Source organism: Glycine soja, chromosome 12, assembly GCF_004193775.1.
Source record: "Glycine soja cultivar W05 chromosome 12, ASM419377v2, whole genome shotgun sequence".
Lineage (NCBI taxonomy): Eukaryota > Viridiplantae > Streptophyta > Magnoliopsida > Fabales > Fabaceae > Glycine > Glycine soja.
The window spans coordinates 1,194,878-1,213,431 of NC_041013.1; the positions used below are offsets into that span (position 1 = coordinate 1,194,878).

The 18,554-nt window shown below is 30.9% G+C and overlaps 3 protein-coding genes across 3 annotated transcripts; 1 reads left to right on the forward strand and 2 right to left on the reverse strand.

Annotated features, from left to right (window-relative positions):
• Window positions 1-581: 581 nt before the first annotated feature.
• On the forward strand, window positions 582-4,643 carry LOC114378489 (WEB family protein At3g02930, chloroplastic-like). The gene is made up of 3 exons (XM_028337087.1): window positions 582-871; window positions 1,399-1,603; window positions 1,991-4,643. The coding sequence occupies exons 1-3, from the start codon at window positions 855-857 to the stop codon at window positions 4,319-4,321; spliced, it is 2,553 nt and encodes an 850-aa protein (XP_028192888.1). The 5' UTR covers window positions 582-854; the 3' UTR covers window positions 4,322-4,643.
• A 2,568-nt stretch (window positions 4,644-7,211) lies between these two features.
• On the reverse strand, window positions 7,212-9,000 carry LOC114378490 (transcription factor MYB53-like). The gene is made up of 4 exons (XM_028337088.1): window positions 8,894-9,000; window positions 8,523-8,794; window positions 7,622-8,398; window positions 7,212-7,482 (listed from the first exon to the last, which is right to left on the reverse strand). The coding sequence occupies exons 2-4, from the start codon at window positions 8,786-8,788 to the stop codon at window positions 7,467-7,469; spliced, it is 1,059 nt and encodes a 352-aa protein (XP_028192889.1). The 5' UTR covers window positions 8,789-8,794; window positions 8,894-9,000; the 3' UTR covers window positions 7,212-7,466.
• A 5,456-nt stretch (window positions 9,001-14,456) lies between these two features.
• On the reverse strand, window positions 14,457-15,740 carry LOC114378565 (S-norcoclaurine synthase 2-like). Its single transcript, XM_028337192.1, has 2 exons — window positions 15,371-15,740; window positions 14,457-14,940 (listed from the first exon to the last, which is right to left on the reverse strand). Exons 1-2 carry the CDS (start codon window positions 15,552-15,554, stop codon window positions 14,639-14,641), a joined length of 486 nt encoding a protein of 161 aa, XP_028192993.1. The 5' UTR covers window positions 15,555-15,740; the 3' UTR covers window positions 14,457-14,638.
• Window positions 15,741-18,554: the final 2,814 nt, after the last annotated feature.

An 18,554-nucleotide genomic window follows, 5' to 3' on the forward strand; every position in this document is an offset into this window, starting at 1 on the left:
GCCATTATAATTGAACATGTAAAGAAGAATTTGAACGGTTTATAGAAACTTACAAATTTAAAATTGTATTTTACTTTTTTTATTAAAAATATAATAAAAAAGAAAAAAGCAAAGTTAGTAAAAGAAAATTCATGCATGCACATGTAAACTTGAAGATAATGTAAAGGATTCACGTCATAATATAAGTTTAATAGTTTTTATATGTAAAAAAAATTATTTAACGGGTAAAAATGTTTGACTCATGGGTCCCCCATTGAAAGACACATGTAAAGTGTAAACTAAACTTAAAGTAAGGTAACTCAAAATGTAAACAGTAAAAAAGTAAAAACTATTATTATTTTTCAAATTGACGTAGCCGTTTTCTTTTTGGAATTCATTGGATGAATTTTGATCTAATAAAAATGTGAGATGGGTGGAGGAGTCACAGGTGTTTACTTTACCTCTGAAAAAGTTACTCATGCCATTGACAGATTGGGAAAAAGAGAGTCCATGATAGGGTTACTTTTGTCCATTCATGATTGCACCCACATCAGGAAGATCAGACGATAGAAGAAAAAACGGTTAACAATAAATGAATAAGAGAGAGAGAGAGAATAATGTGTATGTAGTGTGGCCACTCTGGAAGAGAAGAGAACCAACTCAACTCAAAACTCAAATTATTTGGTTTCTGCTCTGTAAATCCCCTCTGCTGCTTAACAACATCCATCTTCTCCAAAACAAAAACAAAGAAATATCTAAAATCTGGAACTTACGCTGATCCATAATTTGTTGCTTTTCTTCCTTCGTACAATGTCAGAACTTTAGCATCACCTTTTTGCCTTTCCTTCTTACTAACTCAGATAACTACCGCCACCATGACTTCAAAATCTAGGTCAGTCAACTTTGTCGGTGTCACTTCTGAAGATCTGATTTCGGTTTTTGCCCCTGCTTTGTTTTTTTTTTTTTTTCCGTGTGTGAGAATTGTAATTGCTTTCTGCTTGATGAAGTTTGATCTGGTAATTGTGACTTGCTATTATTGGGTTTTCTCCAATTTTGTAATCTAACTTTCATATTTATGTGCGTTCTTCTGTTGAAATTTCAGTGTTTCTCTATCTACTTTCTACTTGCAACTCACAACTGGATTTCGCTTCTTTTTCGTCTCGATTTTGTACAATTATGTTAGTTCAGGCTTATTATACATCATTGATTGCATCAGTATCTGCTGTTCTCGCCCTAATTTTCGTATGAGTTTGGCTTTGTAATGATTCTGGACGCTTAATTTGGCGTAAGAGTTGCTTTTTGTGGCTTAGATCTGTCTATCTGATTGGATGTAACTATTGCATTTTGTTTATTTTATCATGTAATGTATGTTCCATTAAATGCATTATTGATCTGGTGTTCTCATTATGAATTTGATAGACCCAATCTATCTGAAAATTCCAACAAAGGATCGATGGCAACTCCTAGAGCCAGTAAAGCTAGCAAAGTTGTATCCAAATCAGAATCTGAGTCACCATCACCACTGCAAAATTCGCGACTTTCTGTGGAACGATCACCACGATCTGTGAATTCAAAGCCCGCTGTTGAGCGGAAATCACCAAGACCCTCTGCCACCCCACTTGATGTAAGTTACAGATTGCACTTAAGGTCCCATCTTTCTTTGAGATTTCAGTCATTTTTCTATATTATCAAATGGCTGTACTTGAACTGTTATCTTTATTTTCATTTCTAATTTTTTGATGAAGCATTTGAATTTCCTAACATCTCAAGTTTCCTTTAAACTTTTTGCTTGAGGATGCATCACTCAGCCAATTAGTGCTAATTATTTGAAATTAATGCATGACTTCTTACCATTTATTCTGAGATATCCTGTATTTGGTTGGAAATTGCTGGAGATGTTTCTTTCATTATTCCTTATAGTTGATTTACAAAAATATTTTAATTAATGTTGCTTTCCTTTTAAGGGTGTCTGCACTCTGATCTGTGGGTATATATTCCTTGGTTTTGTCAGAAACAACCCCCTAGAGCTGCAAAGGGTTCTGATTTGCAGAACCAATTGAATCTTGCTCAAGAAGACCTAAAGAAAGCAAAGGAGCTGCTTATTCAGGCTGAGAAGGAGAAGCTAAAAGCAATTGATGACTTGAAAGAAGCACAAAGAGTGGCTGAGGAAGCAAATGAGAAACTCCGGGAAGCATTGGTTGCTCAAAAACTCGCTGAGGAGAATTCTGAGATTGAGAAGTTCCGAGCTGTGGAATTGGAACAGGCTGGAATTGAAACTGTGAAGACGAAGGAAGAAGAATGGCAGAAAGAGATTGAAAGTGTGAGGAACCAACATGCTTTGGACATGGCTGCTCTTCTCTCCACCACTCAGGAGCTTCAGCAGGTTAAACAAGAACTCGCCATGACTTGTGATGCAAAGAACCAGGCATTGAATCATGCTGATGATGCAACTAAAATTGCCGAGATTCATGCAGAGAAAGCAGAGTTTTTATCAGCTGAGTTGATGCGATTGAAGGCCTTACTGGATTCAAAACTGGAAACAGAGGCCAGTGAAAATCAGGTTATATTTAAACTGAAAACAGAGATAGAAGCTCTCAAGGAAGAACTTGAAAAGGCAAAGGATTACGATGATAAGTTGTCAGAGAAAGAAACTTTTATTGAACAGCTTAATGTGGAGCTTGAAGCTTCAAAGATGGCTGAATCTTATTCACGTAGCCTGCTAGAGGAGTGGCATAAGAAGGTTGAGGAACTAGAAATGAGGATTGAAGAAGCAAACAAGCTGGAGAGATCTGCATCAGAGTCTTTGGAATCTGTAATGAAACAGCTTGAAGGAAACAATGATTTGTTGCAAGAAGCAGAATCTGAAGTTGCTACTCTTGAAGAGAAGGTGGGATTATTAGAAATGACAATTGGTAGACAGAGAGCAGATGTTGAGGATTCAGAACGCCAACTTCGTCTGGCTAAGGAAGAAAGTCTTGAAAAGTCAAAGGAAGTTGAGGCTCTGAAATCTGAACTTGAGAAGGTCAAGGAAGAGAAAGCACAGGCTTTGAACGATGAAAAGCTTGCTGCTTCTAGTGTGCAGGCCTTATTAGAAGAGAAAAACAAACTTATCAGTGAATTGGAGAATTCTCGGGATGAAGAAGAAAAAAGTAAAAAGGCAATGGAAAGCTTAGCTTCTGCATTACATGAAGTATCTGCAGAAGCTAGAGAAGCCAAAGAAAATCTACTAAACATCCAAGCTGAACGTGAAAGCTATGATGCCCAGATTGAAGACTTAAAGTTAGTCTTAAAAGCTACTAATGAAAAATATGAGTCCATGCTTGATGAGGCACGGCATGAGATTGATGTTCTTGTATGTAGTATTGAAAATTCTAAGAGTGCCTTTGAGAACTCCAAGGCTGAGTGGGAGCATAGAGAGCTTCAACTAGTCAGCTGCATAAAGAAAAATGAAGAAGAGAAGGTGTCCCTGGAAAAAGAAATAAAAAGATTGCTTTATTTGCTTAAAGAAACTGAGGAAGAAGCTAATGCCAACAGGGAGGAAGAAGATCAATTGAAGGAAAATCTGAAGGAAGTTGAGGCTGAGGCAATCCAACTGCAGGAAGCTCTTAAGGAAACAACAGCGGAGAACATGAAATTGAAGGAAAATTTATTGGATAAAGAAAATGAGTTGCAGAGTATGTTTCAAGAAAACGATGAACTCCGAAGTAGGGAAGCTGAATCTATCAAGAAGTTGGAGGAGTTATCTAAGTTGCTGGAAGAAGCTACAACCAGAAACCACACTGAGGAAAATGGGGATCTTACTGACAGTGAGAAGGACTATGATTTGCTTCCTAAAGTAGTTGAATTTTCTGAAGAGAATGGACTTGTAGGAGAGGACATTTCAAAGGTAGAGCTTTCAGTGAATCAGGAGGAACTCAAACAAAACAATATGCAGGAAGATAGCATTCTGTCCAACGACAAGGCTGAAAAAATTGAATCTCCCAAACATGAGGAAGTGAGTGGAAAACGGAAGGAAGATGAGACCAAAGAAAAGGAGGAGAGCAAAGAAAAGGATGATTCAGTAGAAGTTGAATATAAAATGTGGGAGAGCTGCAAGATAGAGAAAAAGGAGTTCTCGCCAGAGAGAGAAGCAGAGCCTGAATCATTTGAAGAGGAAGTTAACTCAAAAATAGAAAAAGGTGGCGAGAGCTTTGACAAGATAAATGGAAATGCTGTAACAGAGAACATTGATGAGAGTGGGAGTCCACCATCAAAACAAGAACAATTGAAGAAGAAGAAGAAGCCTTTGCTTGGCAAGTTCGGAAGCCTGCTCAAGAAGAAGGGTGCTAGCAACCAGAAATAGAACAATTGTATGAGAGGTAAATTGAACATTCAATTGTTTGCACGTGTTTACTTTTGTGATTTTTGCTTCTCAGAATAGGATTTTTATGGTATCACGAGGCTTGTAATATTGTTTAGGATTTTTCGCTAGTGCTTCTTTTGGATTGTGGTTCTCCATGTTAGTGGCAAATTGTATGTGATGCAGATGCAGATTCCCTCCTTTTTTCTCCCATCTTTGTTCGTCCCTTGCCCTCCTATCTAGATTTGACGACAGAAGTGGCAAGTTGGATTGTATTTTTCGTCATCCCAAATTCAAATGAAAGTTCATAAAGTTTGATGTTTCAGTTCTGAGGCTTACTTGACATTTTTGACATAATGATAATTTAATGTACCGCGTTGCTGTTAGAGGACGTTATTTCCATCTCTTTCCCATTAAATGTAGATTCAACTTGTAATTGGTTCTATCAATATATTTACCTTAATATAGAATTTTGATATTTCCACTTCAACATCTGTTGTTGGTTGTAGCAAATGGATTACTAATCTCACGAAACTTTTTTTGTGAAGCAACCAATCTCACAAAACATAGATATATATAATTGGTACTGTTTTTTTAATCAAAATTGACAATGCCTATCTTAGTAACCGAAATTGGCAGCGATAATATCAATTTTGATTCATGTATGTAGTGTAAGTAACCCTTCTCTTTTAGCTGTGTTTTCTAGTATCTCCGATTTCTATTTCCGTTGGTTGCTTTCTCTTTACAATTTTTTTATGAATTTAGTTTCTTCATGCATATATATTTACTATCATTTTTTTAACATAATAATAATAATAATAATAATAATAATAATAATAATAATAATAATAAGTATTCCATTACAATAATGATATTTGTAATTAATTAATTAAATACTGATGATATTTTATTAAAAAAAATTATATCTGCTAACAAATTATATAAGAATAAATAATATATGTATAATGTGAATACTTTTTTACATTTATCGAATTAATTACAAATTGTCTATATATAATAAGTTTAATAAATTTTATAATAATTATTTGTCTATAAAATAAGTTTAATAATTTTTATAATAACTTGAGTCATATTAATGATATTTAATTGATTAACAATATGTAAAATCTTTTATATATGATGTATGCCTGTTAAAGTCTTTATATAATTTGAGCGAACCTTCCATTGTATAATGAACGAAGTAATACGATTTATGAATTGTTTTACTTTGCTTGTTAGATCAAAATCAGTATAAATAGTCTTACCTAACGGATAACAAAAACTCGTCTTTTTGCCAAATGGTAGATTAAAAGGTATCAAGTTATAAGAAAGATTTTCCATGATGCTTTCTAAGTCTCAGTGTCAGCAGAATTATTGCATAAGTAACTCGGTGTTTGGGCAACGTTTTCGTTAAGGTTTTGAGAAGTTTGACTTTAATTTATATTCTCTTTATGTTTTAAAACCTCTTTCTGCTCCAAAACTAAATGGGTCATTTTCACAGTTTTATATTTTGCGTTTGTCTCCATAACAATTCGTCTTTAATTAGTATTCAATTATTTTTTGCCATTCTTCAAGTTTCAAAGTCTCCATGCTGTTCTATTAATTTGTTTCCCTCTTTTGACTCTTGTTTCTAAGGTGTTCATAAGACAGACAACTAGAGCACATATCATTCTCATTAAAGATGAAAAATGAGTTAGTTTAGGTTAGATTTTACAAAGTTTAACTTTGGTATATTTTTCAAGTTTAAGACACCTATTTATCATTTTTTTAACAAGAGATAAAGAAAGCAAAGAGACAGAAAAGGAAATTACACCATAGAGAAAAACAAGAACATACATCCTATTTATCTAATTTAAATCCTTCTTAAGACTTTACCTGTAAAAAAGTTTATTTTGATTTGAAAACTTATTTAGGCTTATTTTGTAATATGATATTTTAAACATGTTTAAAAACCTACTTATGAATAGATTAATGAGTTTAAATATTTAAATGAATTTTAAGAGAAAATATTTTATGTATAATTTTATATTATCATTTCATCATAAATCATTATACATAATAAATTTGTTAACTTATATAATGACTATTTTAAAAGTCATACTAAAGATAATTTCTTATTATTATTTCACAATGTTAAAGTATTTGATACCGATAAAGCATGAACATTAAATTCATAGTTATATTGTTTATTCTCAATAAATTAATTACAGTATTAAGATTAATTATTTTTTATGTCTTTAATTTTTTTTTAAAATTCACTTTTACTTTTAGTTCTTCAATAATTTTTTAACTTTTTTGATCTTATTCTCTCTATTAATAATTTTAGTTCATGTTATCAAATAAGAACCTTAACCAATAAAGTGAAAATCTTGTTGACAGCGTGTGTAACTTTCTTTTTTTCAAACTATTTTTAATTTCTTGTCAATAATATAATAAGTCACTGATTGTCAATAATGTAACAAGTTATGTCATTATCAAATGTAAAATCACTTTATTTATTAACTTTGTTATATAATGACAGAGACTAAAACTGCTAATAGAAAAAATATAAACCATTTTTTTAAAAAAAAAGAATTAAAAGTGAATTTTGCAAAAAAAAAGAGACAAAAATATTATTAATTAATACTATTTTGAATATGTCAACTTATTAGCCTTAAAAAATATTTTAAATATTGGTGTAAAACCTATTTTTTATAAATAAGTTGAGTTTGACATAAAGCTGATGTGAGTTACGTCATAAACCACGATTGGTCACCCTTATTTCTCAGTTTGTTTTATTTTCAACCATTCTAACTTTAGAGACTCTAGCATCCATCACAAATAATATTATTTAAGAAAGAAGCCGCATATATCGATTGAGTCGGACTTATGTGCTGCAATTAATGGACGAGGATGAAAAGAGAGGATTTGAATTATTCTGTACAATCTCAATGTTGCATGGTTCGTCTATACAATGGAAGCTTATATATATAAAGATTGAATCCAAAATTTAATCCATCTTCAAATACACACGAACCAACCAATTAACTATTCTAAATGAAACATTATGTGTTGATCCTAGAGATCAATGATAATTCCTGTCATCGCAATGATAAACCTTGAATGCCGTTGTCTTTAAAAGAAACTGTCGACTACGGCTAGTTACTGGTTAATTAGTCTCTTTGCTGCAAAAATAGATAGATAGAGAAAAATAAGTATATGTCGTGCCATAAATAAATAAATTTATAAGAGAAAATAAAATAAGCACAAGTGGATGTGCTAAATAAAAAACAGTGCAATAATATAATCATAAAGGTTACTTACTCTATGAGATCTTTCCAATAAGCATCGCTTACTTCCTCATACATGAAATCTCCCCACATTTCAAAGTTGGTTGAAGTGGAAGAAGAAGGGTCGGAGCACTCATTTGGCATTACCTTGTTTTCCATTTGCATGAGTACATGAGTGGAACATTCAGGTGAAGCTGAAACTAGATTTGGAAGAGAATTGAACGGTGTTGAAGAAGAATAAGGGACATCAAGTTGTTCATCACCCTTTTCAGGTTTCATGCAACTACTATCAATGCTTCCTCCATCCATATGCTGATTCCCAGTTGGTAGAACTTGCTGCTGATGAGGGGGTTCAAAGCTTTGGAGATTTGGCTGATTCTGAGCTGAATAGCCATTATAAAGGTTTTGAAGCTTAGACTGATTCAATCCTAAAACTTCATTTAGAAAACCATCTGGCAGTGAAGATGATGATGGTCCAAATGGATTGAGTAGGTCCAAGTTTGAAGTAGGAGTAGTGTCCCCAAGGACATGAAGTATGTTCTGCAGCAATTGGAGTTTGGCTAGTTGTGTGGCATCTGATTGTAGCCTTAGAGCATTATTAGTGTCCCAAGTGTTTGTGAGATTACTCACAATGTTTGTAGCAGCAAGCAATTGTTGGAGATTGGATAGAAGATTAAGGTGATCTGATCTTGGACGATGAGTCACCGGATCTAACCCCATTTGCAGAAGCTTTTTCTTTAAATGAGTGTTCCAGAAATTCTTAATTTCATTATCAGTCCTACCTGGCAGATGACCTGCTATAGCAGACCACCTAATATTGGAAATAAAGCATATACAAATAAAAAATCATTTAATTTATATAGTACGGTATTAGTATTATGAAAAATATTAAGCTTGCCATTTGGTAATGAAATCGAATGAATATAGTAACTTACTTATTCCCAAGAACTGCATGTAAATTGATGATGAGTTGCTCTTCTTCCTCAGAGAATTTTCCTCTTTTGATATCAGGCCTCAAATAGTTAGTCCATCTTAGCCTGCAACTCTTCCCACACCTGTTCAACCCTGCATGTTTTGGAAGTGCTCTCCAACTCCCATGCCCATGTTTCTGAATATAATCCACCAATATTCTATCCTCTTCTGGGGTCCAAGGCCCCTTCTTCAAACCATTTTCATCACTGCATGGAGTTCTCCCCATCATCACTCACTGCATAAACATGTTAGAAATTAAATACTTCTAGTATAATAAGAATTAGTTTGATTCAGGGTGCAGCATGACAACAAAAGAGGGCAAAAGAATTCATACCTTGGATTGAGTGTTATGAAGTGGAGAATGAAGATATATATATAGACTTAGAAGGTACTCTGTTGGAAGTTGGATATTTAACCGAGAGATGATTGCTATATATAGCATGGTGATGTTTGGAATAGCAATGCTTTCAAGACTTGTTTACTATGCTATGATAGAAAATTCCAAGTTTGTCCTGTATTATACATAAGGATAACGACCCTGAAAGACACTCCTTAGAGTAATAATGTTTTATTTTCAAAGGATGGATGTAAACATGATTATAGCAATTAGGTTTCATTCAACAACTAATTGTCTAGGCATTAGGTTTCATAATTATAGCAATTGTTATTAATTTTTCAAAATGGAGAATGTACATGTGTTTAGGAAAACATATATATGAGGTATGCAATATGCACTTAATTTCATCCATCTATATACCATGTATAAGTTGCCAAAACAAAGTGCATTAATAGCTTCTTCTCTGTCTTTATCTAGTTTGTATTAATAATTTGTAGCCGACCGTGGGATAAAGCGTTGTTGTTGTATTAAATTTTCTGTCTTAATACTTTTACATTGACGAGCATGAAAGTAGCCACGTCAAGTGTCAACGTTAACTCCATCTCCATGACATATTGCTCATATACAGAAAGTACGTAAATGAAACACGAAATTGAAGGAATAATAAATGGACAAATTTCTAAGGTGAAGATATGCATATTTTCAACGTGAGTTTGGCTAGCTTGTCCAACAAGAACAAGGCACATACGTATAACAATGGCCACCTTGTGTTGTGCGTACTTTACACCAAGATGGGAAGCAACACATCAGCAACAAATTTAAACTACCAACAAGGGTAGGTTTCCACGTGGCAACCGCTTAGCAAGTTTGAAACTCACTTTTCATGGCCCATATGGAGAAGAAACCTCCCTCTCTGAAAATATCGACTATATATGTATAATAACATCGTCCTGTTCATCTTGTATGCAAATCAAATTAAACCAATGTACGCAAAACTGAATAGTCCCCTCCGAGGGACCCTCAACAAAGCCCTAACGAATTCATATTTTTTTTTTATATATAAATGAATTCATAATTTCGTATCACTGCAAAGTATCACGTATATTATTATATATAAACGGAAAAAAATATAAACCTTAGGATTGTTTACATTGTTTTTTATTTATTTAAAAGAAATTAAATCAGTATTATATATTGATATTGTGAACCTACATTAATAATATGATATATTAACTATATAAAGGTATATATTAATAATTTATAGTGATGAAACTATTTAATACTACATAATGAATTATACTATTAATATTATATAGTCATAATATTTGTATTAATAATCTTAATTTCCATAAGATAAAAGGTTATACCTACGATACCATTAGTATATATGAGACATTTTTAAATAGTGTAAGTACTCATCGAATACATGTATAGTACGTATAGTGAAGTCATGTTCAATGAAAAATTAATTATTAGGTAATTCAAAATAATTATAATTCTCACTAATTTTTACATGACAATAATTAAGTGTGTTATTAATTTTTGTTATAAATTTGTTTTTAGTATAATCTTTTATATATGCACCATGGTGTAAAGATTTTTCTTTATATTTTATACTATCATTCCACCATAAAATTATCATGTATATTAATAGATTTTGTTGATATTTACAATAATTATCTTAAAATCATAATTTTTCTATTTGTTAATAGTATAAAAACACTAAATATAATTTATTAGACTTTAAAAGAAAGAGATTAATTACTATGCATTGATAATGTAATTTTTTTTATATTATCAATCAATCCAAAATCATGGTAAATCTATATCATTAGATAATATTCAAATCTATATCATGGTTAATTTTTTTTAAATGATCATATATTTAAAATAAATGATAAGATGTTTTAATAATTGATTACTATAGACTTATGTATATTAATTAAAAATATCTAACGAAATATCCAACTAATCTACATTAGAAAAAAAAATCTAACCTACATTTATTTAAGTATGTTTTAAAAATATCTAACCTACATTAGAAAAAAAATATAAACCTTAGGATTGTTGGTATTTTTAATTAACTAACTTGTAATCTTGATTATTCAAGTATAATTGTACTTTTCTTTATTAATGATTCAAGTATAATTGTATGATTTAAATTTATAATTTTCATTTCTTATACTATTAACCAAGTGTTCTCACCACATATAATTTAAATAAATGATAAGATTAAAATTAATTAAAATAATCTTAATTATCTTTCTACAATTATATGATTAAGATTAACTTCTTTGTATATAACGGGACGCATAATCATCCCTCCTTACCTAATAATTTCCACGTACGTATATAGAGACATTGTGAATAAGATTGCAAAATGAAGATTAAAAGTGCCTGCCTGCTTTTGAATCGATGAAATTTAGCCAAAGATAAGCTAGCAAATGCTAGATGCGGCTGCTTCTTATTCAATCTTATAAGGTACGTGCAAGTGAATATATATTGCGTACGTATGTTCATTCCACCACCAATTTCATAGCAAACAATCATGACAAGCAGTCACGGTCAACTCCTAATTAAAAAAGGGTTATGCCTATATTATGTAAATTCAAAGAAATAATGGTAAAATAATGCTATTTTCCTTTGTCTAAAATATCGTTTAGTTTTAAATTAGTTGACGAACCCCTCAACCTTTCTAAGATTAGGTGAGTGCGAGAATAAAACAATAACTTAAGAATGCAGTATAGCGTCCCCAATTGCAACTACTTAGAAATTCGATCACAACAATTCTTAAAGGTAGAAGAATTATAATATAGACTACAATACCATTGATACTTAATTTGCTGTTTAATATTCGACCAAATTCCCGATCTCATACTCTACCCATTGGTCTAAACCGTCTAACTCGTCGTCTTTACATCTGTATTACCAAAATGTTTCTCAACATCATGTATAAGTCTGAATTTCATCAATCTTTTCAACAACAAAAAAAAAAAGAAAGAAAAAAATGTCCGAATCATCAAAATCCTAATGCAACAGAAATTTTGGCACCATTGTATTTTTTTATATTGAAATTGTATACAACGAAATCTCCAACTAATCTTGAGTGCTTCCATTGCAACGGTTCATCTCCCTTTTACCAAACAAAGGGTTTTAATAATTGCATCCGGTTTTAGAGCATTGAACCAGATGCATATGATACTCCCTGTGGGGAAACAATTAATGATAAATAATGAGAGGAAGCAACTAATTAATCAATCATGTACAATATCTCATGCATGCACATGATATTTAGTTGGATCATAGTTTTTATATAAGGAGCATCCAGATGTACATATATCACTGCTCATGTCCCTGCCTTCTGTGAATTGCCAATATTATTAACAATTCAACAACTTAAAGAGAAATTAGTTAGCATCTTTAAGTAAAAATGCTTAGTAAATCTTAGTCCCGAAAAAGGAAATGGTTGGATACATCGTGTGGGACTGTGGGGTATCGCATAATTTGCTTTTATAAAATTATATATGTTATATCCTTTTAGAAGATAAGAAGAAATAAACTCAAAAATAAAACCGAACAAATCTTGCCTAAAATGTGTAGCTATTCCAATATTTGTCTTTATAGTGCAGGCAAATAACGAGATAATATGTTAGAGCACTTTCCTCTAATTCCGAAGAATATTGCTTCTCTTATTCTTTCGACTTCTAGATACATTACACAGTGTTTTTATGATATCTCACCATTAGAGAAGTGACATCATGGATGCAATAGTCAATTTGGGGGGTTAAAAGGATGGTAGACCTTGCCGGGGATTTTCTCCGAGCGTTACCTCATCATTATCCACTTTTACAAGCCATCTAGTTTTTTGGTTTAATTTGCATGTTTAATAATATTTTATCTCGTTCAAATAACTAATTAGCCAATGCGAATCCGTTTTTCTAAAAGATTTCGTCTAAATAGAAAAAACTTGACAACAACAATAACAATATCTGTTACTTGTTGAACTTGATTTCCTTGAGACTTCGTGTATACTTGCTCCCTTTGTACGCGTTTGCCACATATAGACTAATTTCGTTGAATTAAAAATACATTATATTTTTTGGTTTTAGGAAAAGTAAATACTTTAATCTGTTAACTGGATTAGTAGAAGGGATTGGTCGCTGTTTAGTTGTTCAACTTATTAGCACAAGAAAATCTTGTCCCAACAGTTGAGTATCATAACCATTGATTATTGTAAGAGTCGGTAAAAGAAACAATTTGTTTAAGGAAATGACTTTCCTAGAGTAAGTCAAATCGAGAGGCAATTTCAAGTTAGACTCTTGAATAGTATTTACGTTAAGTTTGCCGTAAATTCCTAAGTTGTTTTGACAATTTTTTTTCCCATTAATTGAATCCCTAAATTTATATTTATTTTTTAATTGAATTACTTTTGTTTAACTATCGTTACAAAAAAACTTATTGTTTGAATTAGTTATGTAAGATTGCAACAAGGTGGTTGTAGGATGAAGCCTGATAGAATACTTACAATGAATGGACCTATAGAGGTGATAATATATTGGTTGAAAAACATGGTTAAAAATACAATGTTCAAAACCTGTAGAGCTGACAATAATGAATCCAAAAACTAATTAGGTCTCATGGTTAACTTATCTTTTGTAACAACACAATGATTCAATTAAAAAATAAATAAAAATTCAAGGACTTAATTGAAGAATAAAAAAGAATAACTAACTCTTAACTGACTCTCAACTAACTCTACTAATTGTAGTTACATGAGATTGATCAATTAATCAACAACTCTAGTTACAATGTTCTATGCTAAGAAGGTTGGTTTCTTTCCATGTGAGGGCTAAATTGGAAAAAGTGAACTATTATCCTTCTTTTCTACCGCTTTTCTTCTTTGAAAATCAACCTATGATGATACAAAATAAATAAATAAAACAAAAAATTCAATCTCTTCTTCCCAATCATTCCTTAAATCATCCCCTATATACAATATATCAATCTTAATGATGATAACGAGGATGGACCACTTATTTTTTGTTTTAATTATGTTTTTGTTTTAATTATGTGAAACATAATGCGCTGAGAAAGGTGATCTAATTGATTAGTAATATCCAACACTAATTGATCACACAAAGAAAGCAAAAGGAAACTAACAAACATGCTAGCTTCTTGATGTCGATAGAATTAAGAAGAGAATAGCCCAATAAATAAACACGGTGGCCCATGATAGTATACATATGGCAAACTCAGTGAGAAGAAACCCAAGGCACTGAGACTATTGACTCATAAAAGCAAAAGCCAAATATCAATTGTGATTTGCGTGACACTATTGACTCATAAGTCAACTCTCCCATGAGACGCTTCTTCATTTCTTTTTTTTGATTCTTTTGGACCTTGCTAAAGTAATAAGTTGCATTCATAGTTTCAATGAACGCCTACTTTGAAGCTCGATCAAAGTGCTGCTTTATCTCGAGTAACAATCAAATTATAATTCATTCAATATGATCCAACCAGCTAGCTAGGTTGCATGTTCTGATAATTAAATTGATGAATGTACTGATCAACAAAATGTATATGGTATTACTACCACCCAATTCTCATTTCATAGCATAGATGTTTCTCAAGATAAATGCAAATCATCTGAGAAAGAAAACATTGTGATATGAATTGATGAAACAAAGCATGTAATTAAGTTGGTATCTTTATTCATGAACTATATAGGCAAATGATTACTACTTAATTTGCTTCTTTTGCAGCCTTGTTTTTGTTGAGATAATTCTTGGCAAGTTCAGCAATGGTTGCCACTGGCTGGATAGTAACAAGTGAGGCATTGGCCGCGTTCTCTTCCTTGACTTCATACTCGATTGTAGATTTGATTATGCTGGACTCTTCACCTTTCTCTATCACTTCCAAACGAACTCTAAATAGAGTGAATCCTAACTCCAAGTACCCTCCTTCAACTACCTCTGTTTCTTTTATGCGCTTCTCATTATCAATCTTAGTGAACTTCTCTTTGTAACCAGCTGGCCCAGGTACACCTAATAATTAAATTTCAACTTAAACAAATCAGTGTGAGATTAAAGCTTAATTAACATTTTCATATCTTAACAAAGTGGAGGATCATGTTGAAAACTAACGGATGTTTTTCAATCGATGGAAGTAAATAATTACTTGTAAATTCCCATATTAAGATTAGTAAAACTCGTTTTCTTTTCAGAGCTTATCTGAAAATTAAATCTCTGTATAGTGGTAGCAGACTCAGATAATGAATCATTAGGGTTGACCTGCCGACCAATTAGGTAATATGTATAAAGTCATAAGTTCTAATTACATTATAAATTATTATAAAAATGAAGACCTAGAGCAAAAGTTATAATCTTTTAGTTATACTAAAATTTGTTTCTTATAAAAAAAATAATTACAGTAATATCATTTGTATCTGGCAGATCAGATAATAATAAATGAGACCTGGAGCAAAAGTTAGTTTGAGGACAGTCCCAACCCCTCCATCTCCTTCTGTTAGCTCCACCTTTTGAAACAATTCCGGCAGCTCTTGGGCAACAAGTTTTCCTATTTCAAGGGCACCAAACAGATCCCATGCCTCACTCGCCGGCACGTGCAGCTCTAGCTCATGCTCAAGTTGGCCAAACATCTTCTATCTTCTGGAGAAAAGCCTACCTTGAAAATCACAATGTTTCTGGTGTGCGTGTGAAGTATGAAACTCGCTTAAAACATATAGGGCAGTAAGTGCGTACCAAGACAAAATCTTGCAGGCTTAGTGCATACTTTGATTTTGGCGTATGTATTTATGTCACTCGCTGTCACCGCATAATATAGGATGGGTGCCAGCATTTTATAAAAATGTCAGAACTTAATATGTGTTTTCTTCGTATTTATGATGAGGGTCCACGAGGATGATTCGTAAATCGTACAAATCAAGTTGATATTTAAGATTGATACGGTTCAACTTGATCTATATTACGAATTAAGTTGATTGATATATTAATATTAAATGCATACAGATCAAGTTAATCTATAAAAGATTTACTAATTAAAGGTATTTTACTCTTTTCTTCTTAAGTGTTGGATGTATCAATAATAATACTAAGTGCACCTAACAACCCCATATAAGATATAAATAAAATATATGTGGCCAGGAAGTCTTGCAGGCTAATGAGAATCTGTGCCTATTTTGAATCTCTAAGATGCCTATCATGTCACGACAATAATAATGCCATAGATTTTGTTTTTAACCATTAATTATTTTTTTCTGATTAAGAAAGTTGCAGGCCTAAAAGATAAGACTTTTGTTTAAAATGGAAAAATTTAGTAAGAGTGCTTTTCAAATTCTTAAAAATAAATCAATTTAGTCTCAAAATTTTTAAGAACTTGAAGATCAAATTAAATCATTTAAAATAATTTGAGAACCAAAAAAAATCATTTTTTAAAACTTAGTATCAAATAGAACATTTTAAATATTTTAGGACTAAATTGATTAATTTTTTAAAATTTGAAATTCAAATTGAAATTTTTTAAAATTTGGGAATCAAATTGAACCATTTAAAATAATTTGAGTATCAAATTGATAATTAAGCAAAAACAGAAAAAGAAAATTAACAATAAGAGGACAAGGAAATGCAGTCTACATATATGAAATTGTATTTCGATAAATAATTTAATTAAGCATTAAAATATACTTATTTTAATGTTTTCAAATTTACTAAAACAAATTTAAAGTTTATAAAAAATAATAAATTATTTGAAATAGTACATTGGTAACCTACGTCCAGCTATATTTTAAGATTAATCATAATTATAATTTATTAACATATTTTTTATAAAAAATAATGAATTTATGTTAGCAAACTTCACAGATATTTATTAATGCATATTAGTTTTTTTAGAATAACTATATTAACAAACTACACGAGGATGTATTCCAAGATTAGTTTAATTGTTTGATACATTAAGATTAGTTTAATTTGATGAACCGGTAATAATACCCATTAATATTGTCAGTATTATAATAACATATAAATTCCACACAATTAACCTCGTTTACTTGAACGTTATGTTGGCCTTTGCTCATGCAATTGCTCACTTTCTTGGTGGGTGCAATTACATGCGGTGCTATCTTTTATTGGTATTAATATTTTAATTAGCTTTTTTTTTTAAGAATTTTTAAACTTCTTGTTATGTTGTAGTTTTTATTGGTATTACAGAATCAAAATCATAACTGGATATAAGCGTTTACACAAATATGATAATGGGGTAAAATATCATATTTATCTCTTTTTTTCTTTTATAATATATAATTATAAGCAAATTAATTTTAATGTATTCTTTTCTGGTATGTATCGGAGAATACCGTCACATAATGTCCAAGATTTTAATGATTTTATTAGACGATTACAACATTAAATATAATAATAATTATATTTATGATGTTGTTTTATTATGCCTTATGTTTGAATAACTTAAAGGTTATGTTTGATTGCTTTTAATGTTATATTTAAATATTTTTTTATGTTATGTGCAAATGTTTTGAATATTATATTTAAAATTTCTGACGTAAAACATGCTAATGTGTAATTAGGGATAAAATGTACAGAATTTTGAATGTAGAGTGATAAAATATACAAAATTTTGAAAGTAAAGGAAAAAAAGTTGGGAAAATAATAAATAATAAAAATGTTATAGGTGTGATGAAAACTCTCGTCTTCTTATTTGTAGTTTCAAAGTCACTAAGCCGTTTGAGTCATTTAGTTAATAAATAAAAATTATCTTGTATATTACTAATTACAAATTTGATCTCAAAGTTATCTTTCCAAAATAATATATATATATATATATATATATATATATATATATATATATATATATATATATATATATATATATATATATATATATATATATATATATATATATATATGAAGTTACCACATATACTTACTGCGTGTCATTTTACTATATTTATTCGGTATAAAATTACCATTTTGTATGCTCACGTTCATACACATTTTGTATAATTTTTTTGTTGCAATTTATTTATTTATATCATATCATCCACACTTTTGTAATATTTTTATAATCAATTTATATTATATCACTTATTTTATTTCACATTTTTTTAACTTTAAAAGTGACAGCAAGTTAATGATTAAATAAATAAACCTTTTCCATTTAAAAATGGTTATATTGGATAACTGAAGTGGAACTTATTAAAATCAATCATGGAGTATGAGTAAATGCTTGTTTGGTATTATGTTAAAAAAAATTATTTGAAATTTAAACGTGTGGGCTATCGGCAGAAACTCAAGAATTTGGAAAAATGCAAAAGTGTTTTCACCCGAGAGGTTCTTTGATGAATTGGGATATTGATGTCAAAGGTCACAGCTATGAGCTTACACCGTTCGGTGCTGCGTGTTGAATGCTGTATTTGATGTTGGGTTCGCTACCCAACTGTTATAACTGGAAACTTGAAGATGATGATATCAACATGGAAGATAGCTTTGGGATAGCTTAGCAAAGACTCAATTCCTGAAAAAGTAGTGGTGTCATCATGTCATGAATGGATAATGATGCACATGTACATCAAATAATAAAATAATAAGAGGAGTAAAATTTAATACAAATTTAGGATGTAGAC

What these genes read in the sequence shown, in the direction of transcription:
- LOC114378565 (XM_028337192.1), bottom strand. Translation starts at nt 15,554, where the DNA reads ATGTTTGGCCAACTTGAGCATGAGCTAGAGCTGCACGTGCCGGCGAGT. An exon ending in CAAACTAACTTTTGCTCCAG is followed by an intron (nt 14,941 to 15,370) that starts GTCTCATTTATT and finishes TTTAATTATTAG; the next exon opens with GTGTACCTGGGCCAGCTGGT.
- LOC114378490 (XM_028337088.1), bottom strand. Translation starts at nt 8,788, where the DNA reads ATGATGGGGAGAACTCCATGCAGTGATGAAAATGGTTTGAAGAAGGGG. An exon ending in CATGCAGTTCTTGGGAATAA is followed by an intron (nt 8,399 to 8,522) that starts GTAAGTTACTAT and finishes TTCCAATATTAG; the next exon opens with GTGGTCTGCTATAGCAGGTC.
- LOC114378489 (XM_028337087.1), top strand. An exon ending in CCTCTGCCACCCCACTTGAT is followed by an intron (nt 1,604 to 1,990) that starts GTAAGTTACAGA and finishes TGGTTTTGTCAG; the next exon opens with AAACAACCCCCTAGAGCTGC.